The sequence below is a fragment of the Ursus maritimus genome, unplaced genomic scaffold, assembly GCF_017311325.1.
Source record: "Ursus maritimus isolate PB19 unplaced genomic scaffold, ASM1731132v1 scaffold_5, whole genome shotgun sequence".
NCBI lineage: Eukaryota > Metazoa > Chordata > Mammalia > Carnivora > Ursidae > Ursus > Ursus maritimus.
In genome coordinates, this window is record NW_024426663.1 from 13,588,873 (window position 1) to 13,604,675 (window position 15,803).

General features: G+C 45.7%; 1 protein-coding gene across 2 annotated transcripts in view; it reads left to right on the forward strand.

Annotated features, from left to right (window-relative positions):
• Nucleotides 1-1,057: 1,057 nt before the first annotated feature.
• The window catches only part of ERAP1 (endoplasmic reticulum aminopeptidase 1), a 45,475-nt gene continuing 30,729 nt past the window's right edge, over nucleotides 1,058-15,803 (forward strand). The window contains exons 1-6 of one of the 2 annotated variants that reach the window (XM_040622052.1): nucleotides 1,058-1,093; nucleotides 6,567-7,110; nucleotides 9,096-9,234; nucleotides 11,838-11,972; nucleotides 14,595-14,715; nucleotides 15,489-15,643. In XM_040622052.1, coding sequence (XP_040477986.1) covers nucleotides 6,584-7,110; nucleotides 9,096-9,234; nucleotides 11,838-11,972; nucleotides 14,595-14,715; nucleotides 15,489-15,643 — 1,077 coding nt within the window. In that variant the 5' untranslated portion in view covers nucleotides 1,058-1,093; nucleotides 6,567-6,583. Of the gene's footprint in view, nucleotides 1,122-6,566; nucleotides 7,111-9,095; nucleotides 9,235-11,837; nucleotides 11,973-14,594; nucleotides 14,716-15,488; nucleotides 15,644-15,803 lie in introns of both variants that reach the window. The other variant, XM_040622051.1, reaches the window with a different exon arrangement.

The window sequence follows — 15,803 nt, forward strand, 5'->3', positions numbered from 1 at the left end:
TGGGGACAGAATGTTAATTTTATATTACAAAATATCCTTAACTGGAGAGAATATGCAGAACAAAATATATTTTGTTATTTTTCAAAACGAATATAAAATTGAGAAACAAAAGTTGAGAAATTCTGTTCCAGCGACTTGGAACCCCAAGCTCTCAAAGGGAAGGAGACTAGGAAAGAAATGAGTGGGGAAATCCCGAATACAGTAAGAAAAAGTTCCCAGAGGGGCTGGTCCACCAACTCATAGCATTTGATGAGCATGAAAGCTTGTGTTTTCTTGTCTTGTTACCTCATTTACGCTCAATTGTTTAAGGATGGGCTTTTTTGGACATTTCATCCAGTCTTGATGTTCTAAGGGGAGCGAAGAAATGGTCATCTGATTTGAAAAAGCAGAGGAAACGTTTTAATGTCGGGAGTACCAAATCTTTGGGGCCCAAGCGTCCCTAGGTGGCAGCGGAGACGTTCGGGGCGGGGGCTATCTATATCCCCTTCTTTCTCTGAGACATCTCCTGGCGTAACCCTCCCTCCACTAAAAGCCCAGATGATTCAGCACTTGGCGCAAGGGGTTCTTGTTTCTTTCGGAGGCGGGCCAAGAGTTCCAGCCCATTTGCAGAGACGAGATGATGGACACCTCTTGCGTCCAACTGTCGTGGAGCCCGTCCAGACTTGGTGGAGCCGCGAGCTGGAGTCCAGCCTAGCTCACTCTCCGTACAACGCACCCGTTTTTAATGCTCCCAGATTCCCCGGTGTGCCAGAGGCGAACCGTTGAAAAAACTAGCCCCCAAAGACACACTCAGAGAGAATGTTCTGCGTTCGGAAAGGAGTGCTCCTTCCCACCTGATCCCCCCCAATATTGCAACGCCGCTGTTTCGCTGGCGCGCGGCACGCATTTGTGAATTCCCGTCGCGGGAACCGCCGGCTCCTTCGCGCGGCCCTGCCGGGTTTCTCCTTCCCCGGCTCCCGCCTCCGCCGGCGGGCCTCCTGCGCCTGTCAGGAGGGCGCCGGCCGACGCGCACCTCGCGCCCGCCTGCCTCTGCCCGGCCTCCACTTTCACTTTCTGTTTCGGGGTAGGGGAGGCCGGAGGCAGCGGCGCGAGGGTGAGTCGGTTCCGTCGCGGACCCCCAGGTACAGCGCTCCCGTCCCCAGGGCACCCCTCGGGGAGCGGCCGCGGGCCCGGAGAAGGGCTCGGTCCCGGCAACCTCGTGGTGCCCGCCGGGGAGACCCGAAGACCCGGGGCGCGCGGCGGCCGAGAGCGAGGTGCAGGGGACGCCGGGCCGAGGCCGCACGGAGGGTGGCGGGTTTGGCGGCCGGCCCAGCCTTGCTCGGGTCCTTCTCGGGAGGGAGCACGCAGGGGGCGCAGGGCCAGCGCGCCTGCTCCGCGCGTTCCCTCGACCGCCCCACTTCCCAGCAGGCCGGAGCCTCCCCCTCCGTGCTACGCGGCGCCGCTGGATTTCTGCCAGCCCCCTCGTCCCCTGCCTCCCGAGTGGCGCCAAATGGAGAGGCGGGGAAGACGGCGGGTTCCGCTGAGAAGGTTCCTTGGGGATAGTTGTCAGAGAAACAAACGTGGCTTTGCATTAACTACGGGATTGGGCGTGTTGAAGGATCGGAGTCCATAAATGTCCTCAAGATCAGTCCTTTCCCTGCTTCTCCTGTACTTATTCCCAGCAATTGTCCTCCTTCACTCTGGCTCTAGCCGAGTTTTATTCAGATGAAGTTCTCATGTTTAATCAAATTAAAGTTAACTGGCTGGGTGCCTTACTTGCCAGGTGGGCCTGCAAGTTAGTTTCATGGAAGGAGAAGCGCAGACACTTCCTTACCGGGTTCCTGGAGGGTTTTTTTTGTGTAGGCCTGGTTCAGAAAGAAATGCTCAGTTTTCTGGTAAATGCCGAGTATTTGCTCTCAACTGAGGATGTGATCAGCAATTAAAAACAAGAACAAAAACCTTACAAAAATTGGCCAGTGCTTTTCTTTCCCCAAGGATTTGGAATGCTACTGATACCATAGCCCATTTTCAAGTGGGCCCAAATGAAAAAAATTCTAATTGGTTAAAAAAAATTCAAGTTAATTCAACATTTATTTGTCTGTTTGTTTACCAGCAGTGACAAGCTATTACAATGCTTGTTAATCTCATCATTCAGAACATTCTGGAAGAAAGTCCCTTTCCTCTTGATAGATGTCACATTGAGCAGTGTTTCAATAAAGGGAGGGGTGAGCTAACCCAGGATCACTTGCCCCGCCTTCTTTGTGAGTGGGAAAAGTCATAATCACCAAAGGCGGACTAAATAAGTTTCCTAAAGTAGTTGAACTCTTCCTGGCAGTGAAGTCAGGTCTCTGTTGCCACCACGCTCACTGGGAAAGATGCTTTATTCAGTAAAATCAGAACCCAAAGGCAAATGCTTTTTAAAACTGTAAAGAAATGCGGTAAGGGACAGAAAAGTCCTTGAAAACCTTTATCTCTGTGCTCTAAATATGTGTATTCATCTGTCTGCTGGTATTTTTCTTTGGATAAATCAGAGATATCACAAACATATTAAAAATGAATCCTTTATTCCGTCTCCTCCCTTTTAAAACTCCCCACTTCTGGTCTTCTTCTCAGTAAATGGCACCTAGGACTACCCAGATGCTCATTCTAGAAACCTGACAGCCATTCCGATGTGTTCTTTCAGTAACCCCCCTTCCGGTCCACCTCAAATGTAGATGTCGAGTCCATCCATCTTTCTGTCTCTCCCCTCCCCCACTGCCTCCCCCTCTGTCTGGTGACACCGCTAGACTACAAGCCACTAGCTTACTTTGTCCAGACTTCTCTTCTCTTTTCTTTTCTTTTCTTTTCTTTTCTTTTCTTTTCTTCTTTCTTTCTTTTTTTAAGATTTTATTTATTTATTTGACAGAAAGAGAGGCAGCGAGAGAGGGAACACAAGTAGGGGGAGTGGGAGAGGAAGAAGCAGGCTTCCCGCGGAGCAGGGAGCCTGATGCGGGGCTCTATCCCAGAACACTGGGATCATGACCTGAGCTGAAGGCAGATCCGCAACGACTAAGCCACCCAGGTGCTCCTGTCCAGACTACTTTCTAACTGGTTTCTTGGCCACCTTCCGCTCCTTTCCTGATCCATGTAGTTTCTTAAAGTGTGAACTGGATCCTAAGACCTTCTAGCTCAACACCCAGTAGCTTCTCATTTGCACTTGGCTCGGAGCCCAGATCCTTAACAAGCCTGCAGGCGGAGAGGTGGTCTGCCCCCCCACCCCCGCCCCGTCCCTGCAGGTGCATCTGTCTGCTGCCAGCTGTGCTCAGGTTCCCTGGCCTCCATACCCACGACTCTCTGTGGCCTCTGCACCTACAAATATGCTTGCTGTTCCCACTGTCTGGAAAACTCTCCTTCTCCTTCTTTTCTGAGCTCATTTGAATTTGTCTTTTGAATCTCAGCTAAAATATCGTCAGAGAGTCCCCAGTGTAAATCACTCTGCCCTGTTACTCACTTTCAGGAGGTGTGTGTTTTTCTCTCATAGCCCTAATCACGGTTAAGAATTCCTCCCACCCTGAGCCCCATAAGCAGTTTGAGGTCAAGGACCTGTGCTGTCTTCCACTGTAGTGTGCAGCAAAATCCCTGGCACATACTAGGCCCTCAGTAAGTATTTGTGGAATGAATGATTGAAAATATTCTAACTCAGTCTTTACAACAATGCTGTGAGAGAGATACTAGTTTTTCAAATTATACATGAAGAAAATGAAACTGGAATTAAACTGTCCAAGGTCACACAGTTGGTGGCAGAGCAAGAACGCAAAGCCCAGTTTCCTTTCCCGTCTGTAAGTGTACTATGTATTATTGTTAATATAGCTATAATTATGGATATGTATATCTGTATTCTGACATTTATGCCGTCTACATTACACGTTCCATTGTGGCTTCCTGGCGTTACATCCTCTCTTGACACACAGCCATGTTCTTTTTGACTCTGTCTCCTCATGGACTCATCGTTGTGAAGCCTTGGACGTGGGTCCCACTGTCAACTCCTTTAGCAGCCTGTAGGCCTGGCTGTCAGCTCAGAACCAGTTGCAATTTTTGTATGTCCTCTTGGGCTTTTGGGAACACTTGAGGACTTCTGGGATCCTCCCATGCCTGAACCGGCCACTTTCATTGCATTCCCTTCCTTCCTGGGGCATGGGCTGCACCCACAAAGCTACTGCCATCAGAAATTCAAAATGGAAGCTTCACGCAAGTTCCCTTTATTCGTCACGTCCCAACTTCAAAGGAAATCCATCGTGTTGCCCCTGCACTAGAATTCTGCCTGAGGAAGTAAAAGTGGGAACCCTTTACTATTTTGGTGTTTATTCTTCAAATTGCTTCAGTTCTCCATGGCTGGAAGCATCCTTCAGTTGGTTTCTACACACAGACACACAAACACACGCACAAGAAACACATAAACAAAAAAACCCTGTTCTCCCTGTTCACACTTTGTGAACCTTTGACTCTCTCTTCCCTTTTACCTGGGTGATAGATACCTTTTGAACTGAGTCTATGGTGCCTCTGTGCTTGACAGTCTCTACTGTGTTGGTATCCTTTCCGTTTGTCTGCAGGTCTGCTCTGTGGGGAAGGGGGATATAGACACCTTTAGTTTGTGTTTGGCAGGGGAGCAGGATGGAGAGTGAGGGGCTGGGGAGAGCACATCAGTTATTACCTTGAAGTGGTATCCCTCCACATAGGGTTCAAGGGGTAAGACCAGGGTTTGGCAAGGATTCTCTAGGAGGTTCTCAGATTGGCTCTCCAATAATAGACTCTCTGGGAAGATTTTTAAAAATTCTGGTGCCCTGACGTCATCACCATAGATTTCAGTTTAATTGTTCTAGATAGGGACCTAGGCCTCAGTCATTTTAAAGGCTTCCTTGGCGATGTTAATAGGCAGCCAGAGTTGAGAACTGCTGACTGACATGGAGGGATGGTCCCATGTACCACACGGTAGCATTACTCCTTTTCTCATCTGATCTGTATGTTCAGGAGCCCAAGGAGCTTGAGGGAATTGGGACCAATTACCTGGACTCATCTCACAGATGAGTCCTGGCAAACACCCATTAGAGAGATGTCTTCGTCCAAGAGAGAAATGTACTCCGTTCTCAGCCATGGTTGCCAACTGTCTCATAATTCACATTCCTTTTGTCCTAAGACCTTCAAAATAAAGTGCCAAATATAGTCGGCAGCATGACTCCCAGCAGGCTTTGAGCATAATCTTGGCGTAACCCCATCCATGCCTTGTGAATAATCATTCTCCGTCCAGATTGATTGCTCTGTGCTCATGGGTCGTTCAGCCAGGCATCTGCTTTCTCCCTCCGTGCTTTCACTCCTGCCCCGGTTTGCTCCACCTGCAGTGTCTTTAATGCCCTCCCTTCATTTCCAAATCCTCCCCATCCTTCCAAGCCATGCACTGGTGCCAGGCCTGCATGAAGGCACCCCAGAGTCTCTGTGCAGCTGATGTCACTCCCTCCCTTCTCCCCCAGCACTCTCTGTTATTATTATTCTTAAAATGCTCCGCACTTCTCTGTTGCATTCTATCGTTTGTGTCTGAATGTTTTCTGCCTTTCCAGATTTTGAAGTCCTGGACTGTGGGATTTATGTCTCGTGTATTATCATATCCCACCCAGTACTCAGCACACCGCCTTGTATGTGGCAGGCGTTCAACATGTATTGGTTGGGTAATTGTAAGAGAGAAAGAATCCAGGAGCCTGTTGTGTTTGTCACAAACGGTGTGAAAATCACCATTAACCCTTTCAGTCATTCCTGGCTAAATACATATTAGATGAACTTTTGGCATGATTGACAAAGACACCGCTGTTAATTAAGGGTTACTGTTGATGGCTACCTGCCTTCCCCCATCGCTTGCTACTCAGCGTCTGTGTCTCCTGCCTATGCCTCCTGTATGTTAGGAATTCTCTACTTTGTCAGCTTGGTGGGGAGCCAGACCTGTCCCTTACTGCAGAAGCTGGGAAGTCCAGATTCTGGCTTTTCCCACCTCCCTGACTGGTAGTGTGGATACCTCACGTCGGCTGAAAGAAGTCCTGTCAAGTAGCCGGGGCGGTGGGGACCTCACATGGGCAGTGGCTGTGACAGTGTCCAGCATGTGCTCTCTCGGCAGTAGGGCGGCTTCCTGCTGGGCGCAGTGTGGGCGGGCAGCGGCCCCTGGTCACTTTCTCTCATACGTTGCTGGCTGCCTGTCTGCGCCTGTTGCGTGTGGCTGGTTTCCCAAATGCCAGACAACTTGTGACCCTTTTGGTGAGCTACTTGTGAGCTCATTCTATTGCTTTCAACCAAGAACCCTGACAAATAGAGTTCGTTTAAACTTGGAAAGCCAAATGGTACTTTTTAATAGGTGTGAAGATTGTTCCAACCAGTAACTTCTTTCTTCTGTGACTCAATCACGTAGGGGAGGTCATTTTATTTTCAGGTAAAGACCTGGAACTTTTGAAAGTTTGTATCTATATCGGTTAATCCTGGGTAGATACATTGTGAAATTATGATGTCTTGATAATATCTTAGTGACTCAATTTTTTTGGGGGGGGCCTTTTATACATTTGTGCCACTAGGGAGTTTAAGCAAGAAGATGATATCTCTGTCCATCAAATGGCCACTGGCAACCATGCTGTTTCTACCGTCCTCGCTGTTGATTCTCTTAACTGTGTCAACTCGTTCCTGGTGTCAGAGCAGTGACACTATGTCTCCAAAAGCTAGTAATGGGACTCCATTCCCTTGGGAGAAAATGCGGCTTCCTGAGCACATCATCCCGGTTCATTATGATCTCCTGATCCATGCAAATCTCACCACTCTGACTTTCGAGGGAACCACGGAAATCGAAATCACAGCCAGCCAGCCTACTAGTACCATCATCCTGCACAGTCACCGCCTGCAAATATCTAAGGCCACCCTCAAGAAGAGAGACGGGGAGAGGCTGTCTGCAGAACCATTGACCGTCCTGGAATACCCGGCTCATGAGCAGATCGCACTTCTGGCCCCCGAGCCTCTGGTTGTTGGGCTTCCGTATGTCGTCGTCATCGACTACGCTGGCCATCTTTCTGAGCACTTGCAAGGATTTTATAAAAGCACCTACAGAACCAAGGAAGGCGAAGTGAGGTACTTTTCTCTATTTTTTTTTTTAAACTTCAAGTGCTGCCCATACTAAATGTATTATTTCATACGGATTATTTCTTATATCTCCCTTGATTGTTGAACGTTTTGATTTTGCATTTCAATTTTAGAGCTAAAAATAGCCGATAGATTCTTTTCTTTGTTTTTCGGATCTCATTTTTTCGTTCTGTTTTAATCAGATTTCTTTCCTTCAGCTCTGTCAAAGTACCTGTTTGTTTATCTAATTAGATTTCTGGTATATAAAACATTCTTAATTCTCCTGGCCTGGTATTAGTTTCCTAGGGCTGCTGTAACGAAGCACCGTAACATGCGTGGCTTAAACCCGCAGGGATTTATGCTCTCACAGTCCTGGAGGCCGGCGGTCCGAAATCAAGGTACCAGCAGGGCCAGGCTCTCTCTGACTCTCTGCGAAGAATCCTCCCTTCCCTCTTTCTAGTTTGTGGTGGCCATCGATTGTTGGTTTTCCTTGCCTACTACCGACGTCATTCTGGACTCTGCTTCTGTCATCACGTGGCCATTCCCCAAATTTTCCTCTTCTTATCAGGACACTAGTCCTCTTGGACTAGGGCCCAACCCTCATGGCCTCATCTTCATTTGATGACATCTGCAAAGACCCTATTTCCAAGTAAAGTCACATTCACAGATATAAGGGATTAAGACTTCCACATATTTTTGGAGGATGCAATTTATCCCATACGGCCTATTAGAAGAAACAATTTTTTCATAGGTAAAGCTTTTTTTAAAGACCCTCATCTGCCTTGCTTTTGCTCTGTTTTTAAGGAGGGGATCTATTTTGGGAGAATTTATACTGAATTTTATTATTTTTAAAATTTATTTATTTGAGAGAGAGAGAGAGAGTGAGAGAGAAATGGAGCAGGGGGTAGAGGGGTGGACGGAGAGGGAGAAGCAGACTCCCCACGGAGCGGGGAGCCCGATGCGGGACTCGATCCCAGGACTCCGGGATCATGACCTGAGACGAAGGCAGACACTTAACCCTGGCCACCCAGGTGCCCCTATGCTGAATTTTAAAATCAAATTTTATTTGCTAGTAGATTATACTCACTTATTTTTCTGATTCCATATTATTCTTTTGAGGTTAAAAAAAAAAGTCTAATGCTACCAAAAAGAATTTTAAAAAAAATAAATTTTGTCCCTATCACCGCCCCTAAATTAGGTAACTGCTACTTTTATTTTGGGGATCATCCTTTCAGACTTCTCTCTGGATACGGATATACATTATATAAATGGAGCTATGTTGTATTTTCCATCTTATAAGGGATCTTATTTTAATATGTTGAGGAGATGTTTCACATGGATGTCTATCACTATACGTTATTTTAATGAGTTTGTTAAAATATATGTGCATTGGTTTAACTAATACCCCATCAATGGAGATTAGGTTGTTTCCACCTTTTCAGCAACAGCAGTACCTTTGTAAACCATTTCTTTAGAATAAATGCCTGGACATAAAACTGCTAAGTTAAAGCGTCTACAATCTTTTGCTATCCCTTGCCATATTTCTCATCTGTGGCCAATACTGTATATGGTCCGTCTTTGTAGAGCCCAAAGCCAACAGTTATGTCCCTTTAACTTACATTTCATTGATTGTTAAGGAAGATGAGCAATGCTTTGATATGTTTATTGACTATTTGTACGTTCTTCTTCTGGAAATTGCCTGTTTATGACCTGTACCTGCCATTCCTCTTGGTGGCTGGTATAGTCTTACTCGTTTTTAAGTGTTTATTATCTGTCAGGGCTATTAGCCCTTTGTCAAATAGCCTTCAATCCATTTTCCCAGTTTTTTACTTGTCTTTTTACTTAGTTTATAACTTCTGTTATATGAAAGAATTTTTTTTAGTAGTGAAATCCATTGTCTTATGGTATCGCTAGGAATTAAACACCAAACACACATCTCTTTTGGACTCCCTTTGCTTTATGTTGAACTTTTATTTCACTTGCCATAATTTCAGAGTGCTTGCATCAACACACTTTGAACCCACTGCAGCGAGAATGGCGTTTCCCTGCTTTGATGAACCCGCCTTCAAAGCGAATTTTTCAGTCAAGATCAGAAGGGAGCCAAGACACCTCGCCATCTCCAATATGCCGCTGGTGAGCCTGAACTCCTGTATATCTGCTCACAGGAAAAAGCCGTTGATACGCGTGACTTGAGTTAGCCCAGTGGCAGTTAATATGCAGGCCACCTGTGTTATTTGTTCTATCGGCTGACAGCTAACTTTTCTTTCTTCATTTCCAGCCTGTGCTTTGTTTCAAGCAGTAATTTATCTGTAGAGAAAAAATTGTCCCTAAAAATATGTACGATTTCAGTCCGGGTGGCATTCCAGGTGACAGGAGGGAGACTGTAGGGACTCAGGTCCAGTTTAAATGAGAGTGCCCTTCGCAAAGCAGTTTCCCCTTCATTTTCTCATACGATCTTTTCAAGGGCACACTTTGTCAAAGAAGGCTTATATTTCTAGTATATAGTTATTTTTTCTAATTTCTATATAGGATATACTAATGGTAAGTATATGATTTGTAACTATATCCACACAATTGGGCCGACAGAGAAAAAGTAATCTTTTCAGAATATTATGATACAAAAGGTACGTAGCGATAGGTAGCTGAGTTCACTGTAAAGACACTATCATCCCCCAGTTCCAAAGCAAATGTGGAGAGCGTTCCATCTGATTTTCAAAAGTGGCGAGAAAGTGGCCGTGCCAAATGCATGAAACTGCTCAGTACGCTGACCGATGATTCTGGCGGCTCAGAAAAACTCACCTGCTAGGCTCTCAGCTGCACCAGATGCAGCCCAACTCCGGAAGCGCACAGGCTCCGTTCAGAGAGCTCACTGTGCAGGAGACTCAGGTGGGACAGACTTTGCCCAGAGGCTTAAAGGGTGCCCCAGCTCAACCCTGTGCTGACCTGGGAGGCAAAATCTTAGCGTGGGACTCTGGGAGCCACAGCCAGTCTCTAGGACGGTACCTTGCAACCCTTAAAACTCTACGGACCCCCAGCCCCCCCACCCCCACCCCAACACTGAATTCCTTACAAATCCTTTCCGCAAACAAGATTATCACAGGCCCCCCTCAGAGAGCCATGCTCCGTGAAAAGTGCTCTACAGCAAATCTCTACCAACTAAGATGTTTGTAGATGAAAAAACAGGACACAATTATGCTGTTTTCCTGATACAAATTTGAGATAGAGAACATGCTTGTTCCAGTGATTGTTCCATCCCCCAATATTATGACATTGCTCCCGGGATTGTGAGTTCTCTGATTAGAGAATCAATCACAGCTTTGGGAGAATAAAGAACAGGGACGGATGAAATCAAGGCGGAGACTAACGGCTGACCAAAAAAAGATTGGTGGAGAACCTCGTAGGTTTGCAGGGTGAAAACTGGGAGCTCCTAAGCCTTCACAAAGATGCTGGAGCCTAAATCCATGGATATCCAGGACACACTTGTTAAGGAAAGGAAAATCTCTAATGTGATCTGGCCTCTTGGACAGGAAAGCCCTCGCACTGGCAAAAATCTTATAAGACTAGCCTGATGTCAGGCTGCCGACCCAGAGTTCAGGGGAAGGACCATGTAGTCTCCAAGGATCTTTTTGGTGGCTGGAAAAGCAAATACACCATGGGAACAGTGAAGTGTATGGACAGCAGGCAGAATTTCATCCCATTTAAAGTTGAATTAATTAGCTTACTTTCCTAATAAATAGTACAACTTCAGGAATCAAAATTTTGATTAGGGGTGGGTAGAAGGCATTTAAAAAGAAAAGGTAAGTTAGAGTTTTTCAAGAGTAAACCTAGGTCAGCTATCAGAGTCAGGGGAGCACAGAGTGACCAGCAGACACCAGAACTGGTTGGTGGGTATTCCAAAGAAGGATGAGGGCACAGAAATAGAGGTGGAAATAAGATTCCAGGGCAAATGCATGTGTTAACATGGAATTCGCCAGGCTTGTTCTCTTCTCGTTCTCCTTCTCTAGGGCCCTGCCCCAGTGCTTGGTGTTGCCTGGCCTATTAGACTTTCCTTTTGGGGAGCAGACCTCTTAGACTGTACTTCCACCACCCCCACCCAATTGCAAGGCGGCTCCCTCATTGCACCTAAATCAGATTCCAGTGAAGCAAATCTGAGTTTGGAGAAAGCTTGGCTGTGTCAGGCCCAGGCATGGGTTTCTTTCAATTTTGTAGGAAAATAGAAGCTCTTTTTAAGTTGTACATGGTTACATATTTGCCCACCATAGAAACCAAACTAGACAGTGTGTTTCCAGATAATTCTTATACCTGTATTTAAGGTCAGGTGGTCTATATCTTGGCAAAACCAACGATCTCAGTTTTGTTTCATCCCATCCGTATTATCAATCCTCATGTACCAAATATGGGCCGGTTTGCAACCATCTGGGGCATTGAAAGGAAATTTAGTGACAATAGTTGTGCAACTCCGTGAATATAATTAAAAAAAACATGGAACTGTATACTTTAAAATGGTGAATTTTGTGGTATGTGCATTATATCTCATTAAAAAAATTTGACTAGAATGGCCTTATTATTGAAATTACAATCAGATATTGGAAAGAGAAATTTTAAAATAATTGGACAAATGTTGTGCTATATACTTTGAATATTATGTCTGGTGGTTAGGAAATTCCTCTTTATCAACTATTTTCAGTGTATTGGAGAATTGGAATATTTGATGACTTCAGTTATTCTGATTTTAGGTTAAGTCTGTGACTGTCGCCGAAGGACTCCTCGAAGACCATTTTGCTGTTACTGTGAAGATGAGCACCTACCTCGTGGCCTTCATTATCTCAGACTTTAAGTCTATTAGCAAGATGACCAAGAGCGGAGTCAAGGTGAGCCCTGGGATGGTCAGATTGTCACATAGGGTGACCAACTGGTCCGCGTCTGCCTGAGACTGTCCTGGTTTAAAACCGGGAGTCCCACACTTTGGGCACACCCCTGAGTCTCGGGTTGGTTGGCACCCTCTTGTCACAGATGCTGGTATTTACAATAAGATTCTAATTACAAAAGCGTGTGGAGAGGCCTGGCCTGGGACAGGGGCCTGGCTCCACTGTGAGCTGGGTTTCTGACCTTGGCCCTGCTCCCTTTGGAACTTAGTTGATACTTCCTTAAAATGTGTAAGTTGGACTAGATCCTGCTGGGGTTTCTGAAGTTGTTTCTGGCTATCATTTTCTACAGTTTGGAAGTAAATGTCATTGACTATCTGAACAGAGGATTTCTAGCCTTGAGAAGGAAGTAAAATAGAGTAGTCGGCTTACGGTATTACATGGCTCTGGGGAGAGCTTTTGTGCCAGTAAATACTGGAATATTAGAGAAAATATCTTGTTTCAAGCACTACTTGCCCCTTTTCTGGGTACCGTTGTGTAGTGAACAACCTATTCAACTGGATGCTGGGCTCCGAATGCAAACTTTTTTTTTTTTTTCCTTGGAGAGGAGGGCTTTAATTTGAAAATACCTCATTTATTTGTGCTGATTTTCGCTGAGGCCTGAATAGATCGGACTTCTCTGATGAATAATCTTTTGTTTCTTCTAGTGGTTTTTATTCTTGTAGAGATCTTTCTACTTACCTGGAGATTTGAAGGGGGTGCTTGGGACTTGGATGTAGGGACCAATCTAAATACAGTGAAACTATCATCAAAAAACACTCACCTTTTGAATTGCCCACTTTGGTGAATCCTTTATGAAAGATTTTTTTCATAATGTCTCTTCCATGCTGTACTATTGTACTTTATAATAAGAAATATATATATATAGTCTTTGTCCTGGTCCCTAGCATGGAGCTCCTAAAACGCTAGGAATTTTCTAATGATAGCTAGAAAGGTGCCTCTAGTTAAGTTAATGATATGACTGGTGGAAAGCACGTAGGTAACCTAAGGAGGGGGGCTTGTTGCCCGAGAACCAGCCATGTGACCAGAGGGTTGGAACTTTCAGTCCCGCCCCTTTGACCTCCTGGGAGTGGAGAAGGGCTGGAGTTAGAGTTCGGTTGCCAAGGGCTAATGACCTGATCGCTCGTGCCTGTGTAATGAAGCCTCCATAAAAACCCAAAAGGACGTTTCAGAGAGCTTCCGGGTGCGTGCGAGTGTGGGGATTCGGCAAGAGTGTCCTGCAGGAGATGGTATGGCCGCTCTTTGCCTTTTCCTGTACCTTGTCCCCTGCGTATCTTCCATCTGGCTGTTCCCGAGTCCTATCCTTTTATCGTGAGTAAAAGATTTCTCTCGTTTTGTGAGCTGCTCTTGCAAATTAATCCAACCTAAAGCGGTGGTCGTGGCAACTGCAAACTGTAGCCGATTGGTCAGAAGGACAGATGGTAACCTGGACTTGTGAATATCATCTGAAGTGCAAGTGGGGGCAGTTTTGTAAGACTCAACCTTTATGTTGTGGGATCTGGTGCTGACTCTGGGTAGTGTCAGAATCCAGTTGAATTGTGGGACATCCAGGCGCTACTGCAGAACTGCTTAGAGGTGAGGGGTTAACCCCCCCACACACACACATTGGATTGGGGGCCCAGAACTCCTTTTACATATTAGTATTTTTAGGCCTTTTATTTTCTTAAACATATGAAGCATACGTTTTATGTATTCTAGTAACTGTCCTATCTGAAGTCTTCGTGTGTCTGGTGCTGTGGCTTGTTGTTTCTGCTGGTTCTTGCTACAATGTCGAGTTCCTGTGTGTCTATTGAACTTGCACTACTGAGTTGAAGGTGGATTCTTCCAGAGAGAATTTGTTTGCTCCTGTCCGGTGACTGGGAGCGCTTACAAACACACGCCCCACTTTAATTCCACCTATTGGCTTCGGATTTTTGAGCCGCCTGTTTCGTGTGAGCCCAGCTGCTAACCAGCATGAAGATTATTAGCTTTTCCTGGTTGCCTTGGGACTTCCCTCAACCTCCCCCATAGAGCACCAAGACTTGAATAAGACCTTTTCCCCCCTGGCAGTCTCCTTGAGGAAGGAGGGGGTGGCTACGTTTAGTTCACCCTTCTAACAAGGGGGTGTGGTGCTTCAGGTCCAACCGTCTGCGTGTGCGTCTTCTGTTGGGCTTCCCACTGTGGGCAGGGTCTGGACGCACTCTCCTATCCCCTGACACCGTCCATCCTATGAAAACTGAAATCCAGCTGTCTTAGGTTAGCGTCCTCAGGACAAAAGCAGGCTGCAGTCTTCCACTGTCTACGGAGGGTCCTACTGTGACTTCATTTTTGGTGTCTCCGTGTTCTTTACTTTCCCACTATGTCATAACATTTAAAAAGACATTTTCATATATGTTATCCTGCACGTTGTAGTTTTCAGAAGGGGAGTGGATCAGAAACAGCACTGAGACAAGAAATAGAACTGCTACTTTTCTTAATCGGCAACCATATTGCAGAAAATGAAGCCTTTAATGTTCATCTTCCATACAGTTGTGGAGAGAAGCCACAATAGCCTTTGAAGAGCGTAACAATCTTTCCCTTTTTTTTCAGGTTTCCATATATGCTGTGCCTGACAAGATACATCAGGCAGATTATGCCCTGGATACCGCAGTGACTCTTCTAGAATTTTACGAGGATTATTTCGGGATTCCATATCCCTTACCCAAACAAGGTAAAGATTTTGCACAGTTTTTGCAAAATGAGGCATTTAATGACGTCAGCTGTGGTTTATATCTTCCTAACTGGCGCTCCCGTGGTTGTCTCGGTAGCCCTTCGAGTCCTTGAACTCTGGCAGGTGTCAGCCGTCAGGCTGATCCTTCTCACCCCTAATCGAAACAGGCAGTTTCTGATTAGAGCAGAAGCAGGTCTTGATTAGGTTCTGAGGCTCAGGTCGTGGTGATCATTTTGTCTTCTGACTTTAAAGATAAACCCGGCTGGATTAGTGGGCAGACAGCAGAGGGCAGAAGCTGCATTTCTTCTGTTCATGACTGGCACATGTTTGGCAGGAATATAGAGGGTGCTCAGTAAATTTTTCTTAACAAATTCATACAGTGTAAAGAAAATCTGCATTTTCCTTCTTAAATGAGCTCTTAAGACCATCGTGTGTTTGAGATTTTAGGTGTATGGGAGCCTGGGGCATCCTAAGTCTAGTGGAATATTGAGGAAATTGTTAAGAGTATTCAATCCCCAAGCTCATTGTCCAACAGCTAGAAGGGAAGTCGGGAGGCCCGAGGCCCACATCTGACTTTGTCATGCAGCAGTAGAGCAATTCTGTGAATCACAGAACCTCTTTTTCTCGGTTGTGAAAGGTTCTTCTAGCCTAGAATGGGATTCTGCACAACCGGCCTGGCTTTCCTTAGGATCCCGACGCCCATCCGTTCTGAAAATGTGTATGGGCAATGTCTTGTTTAGAGCCGGGTAACAGATTTTTGTGTCCTTCCCAAGATCTTGCTGCCATTCCTGACTTTGAGAGCGGTGCTATGGAAAACTGGGGACTGACCACATACAGAGAATCTATTCTCTTGTTTGACGCTGAGAAGTCTTCTGCGTCGGATAAGCTTGGCATTACGATGACGGTGTCGCATGAACTCGCCCACCAGGTACACAAAGTTAATCATGCTTTTAAAAATTGTGGTGAAGCTACGTCTGTGTTGGTTTTATGGGACAGAAGAGACTATTCATATTCAGATATGAATTGGATCGATTCTTTTCCTATGGAAAAAAGGCAAAGTAAAAATGAGATTTCTTTTAAAGCGTTAG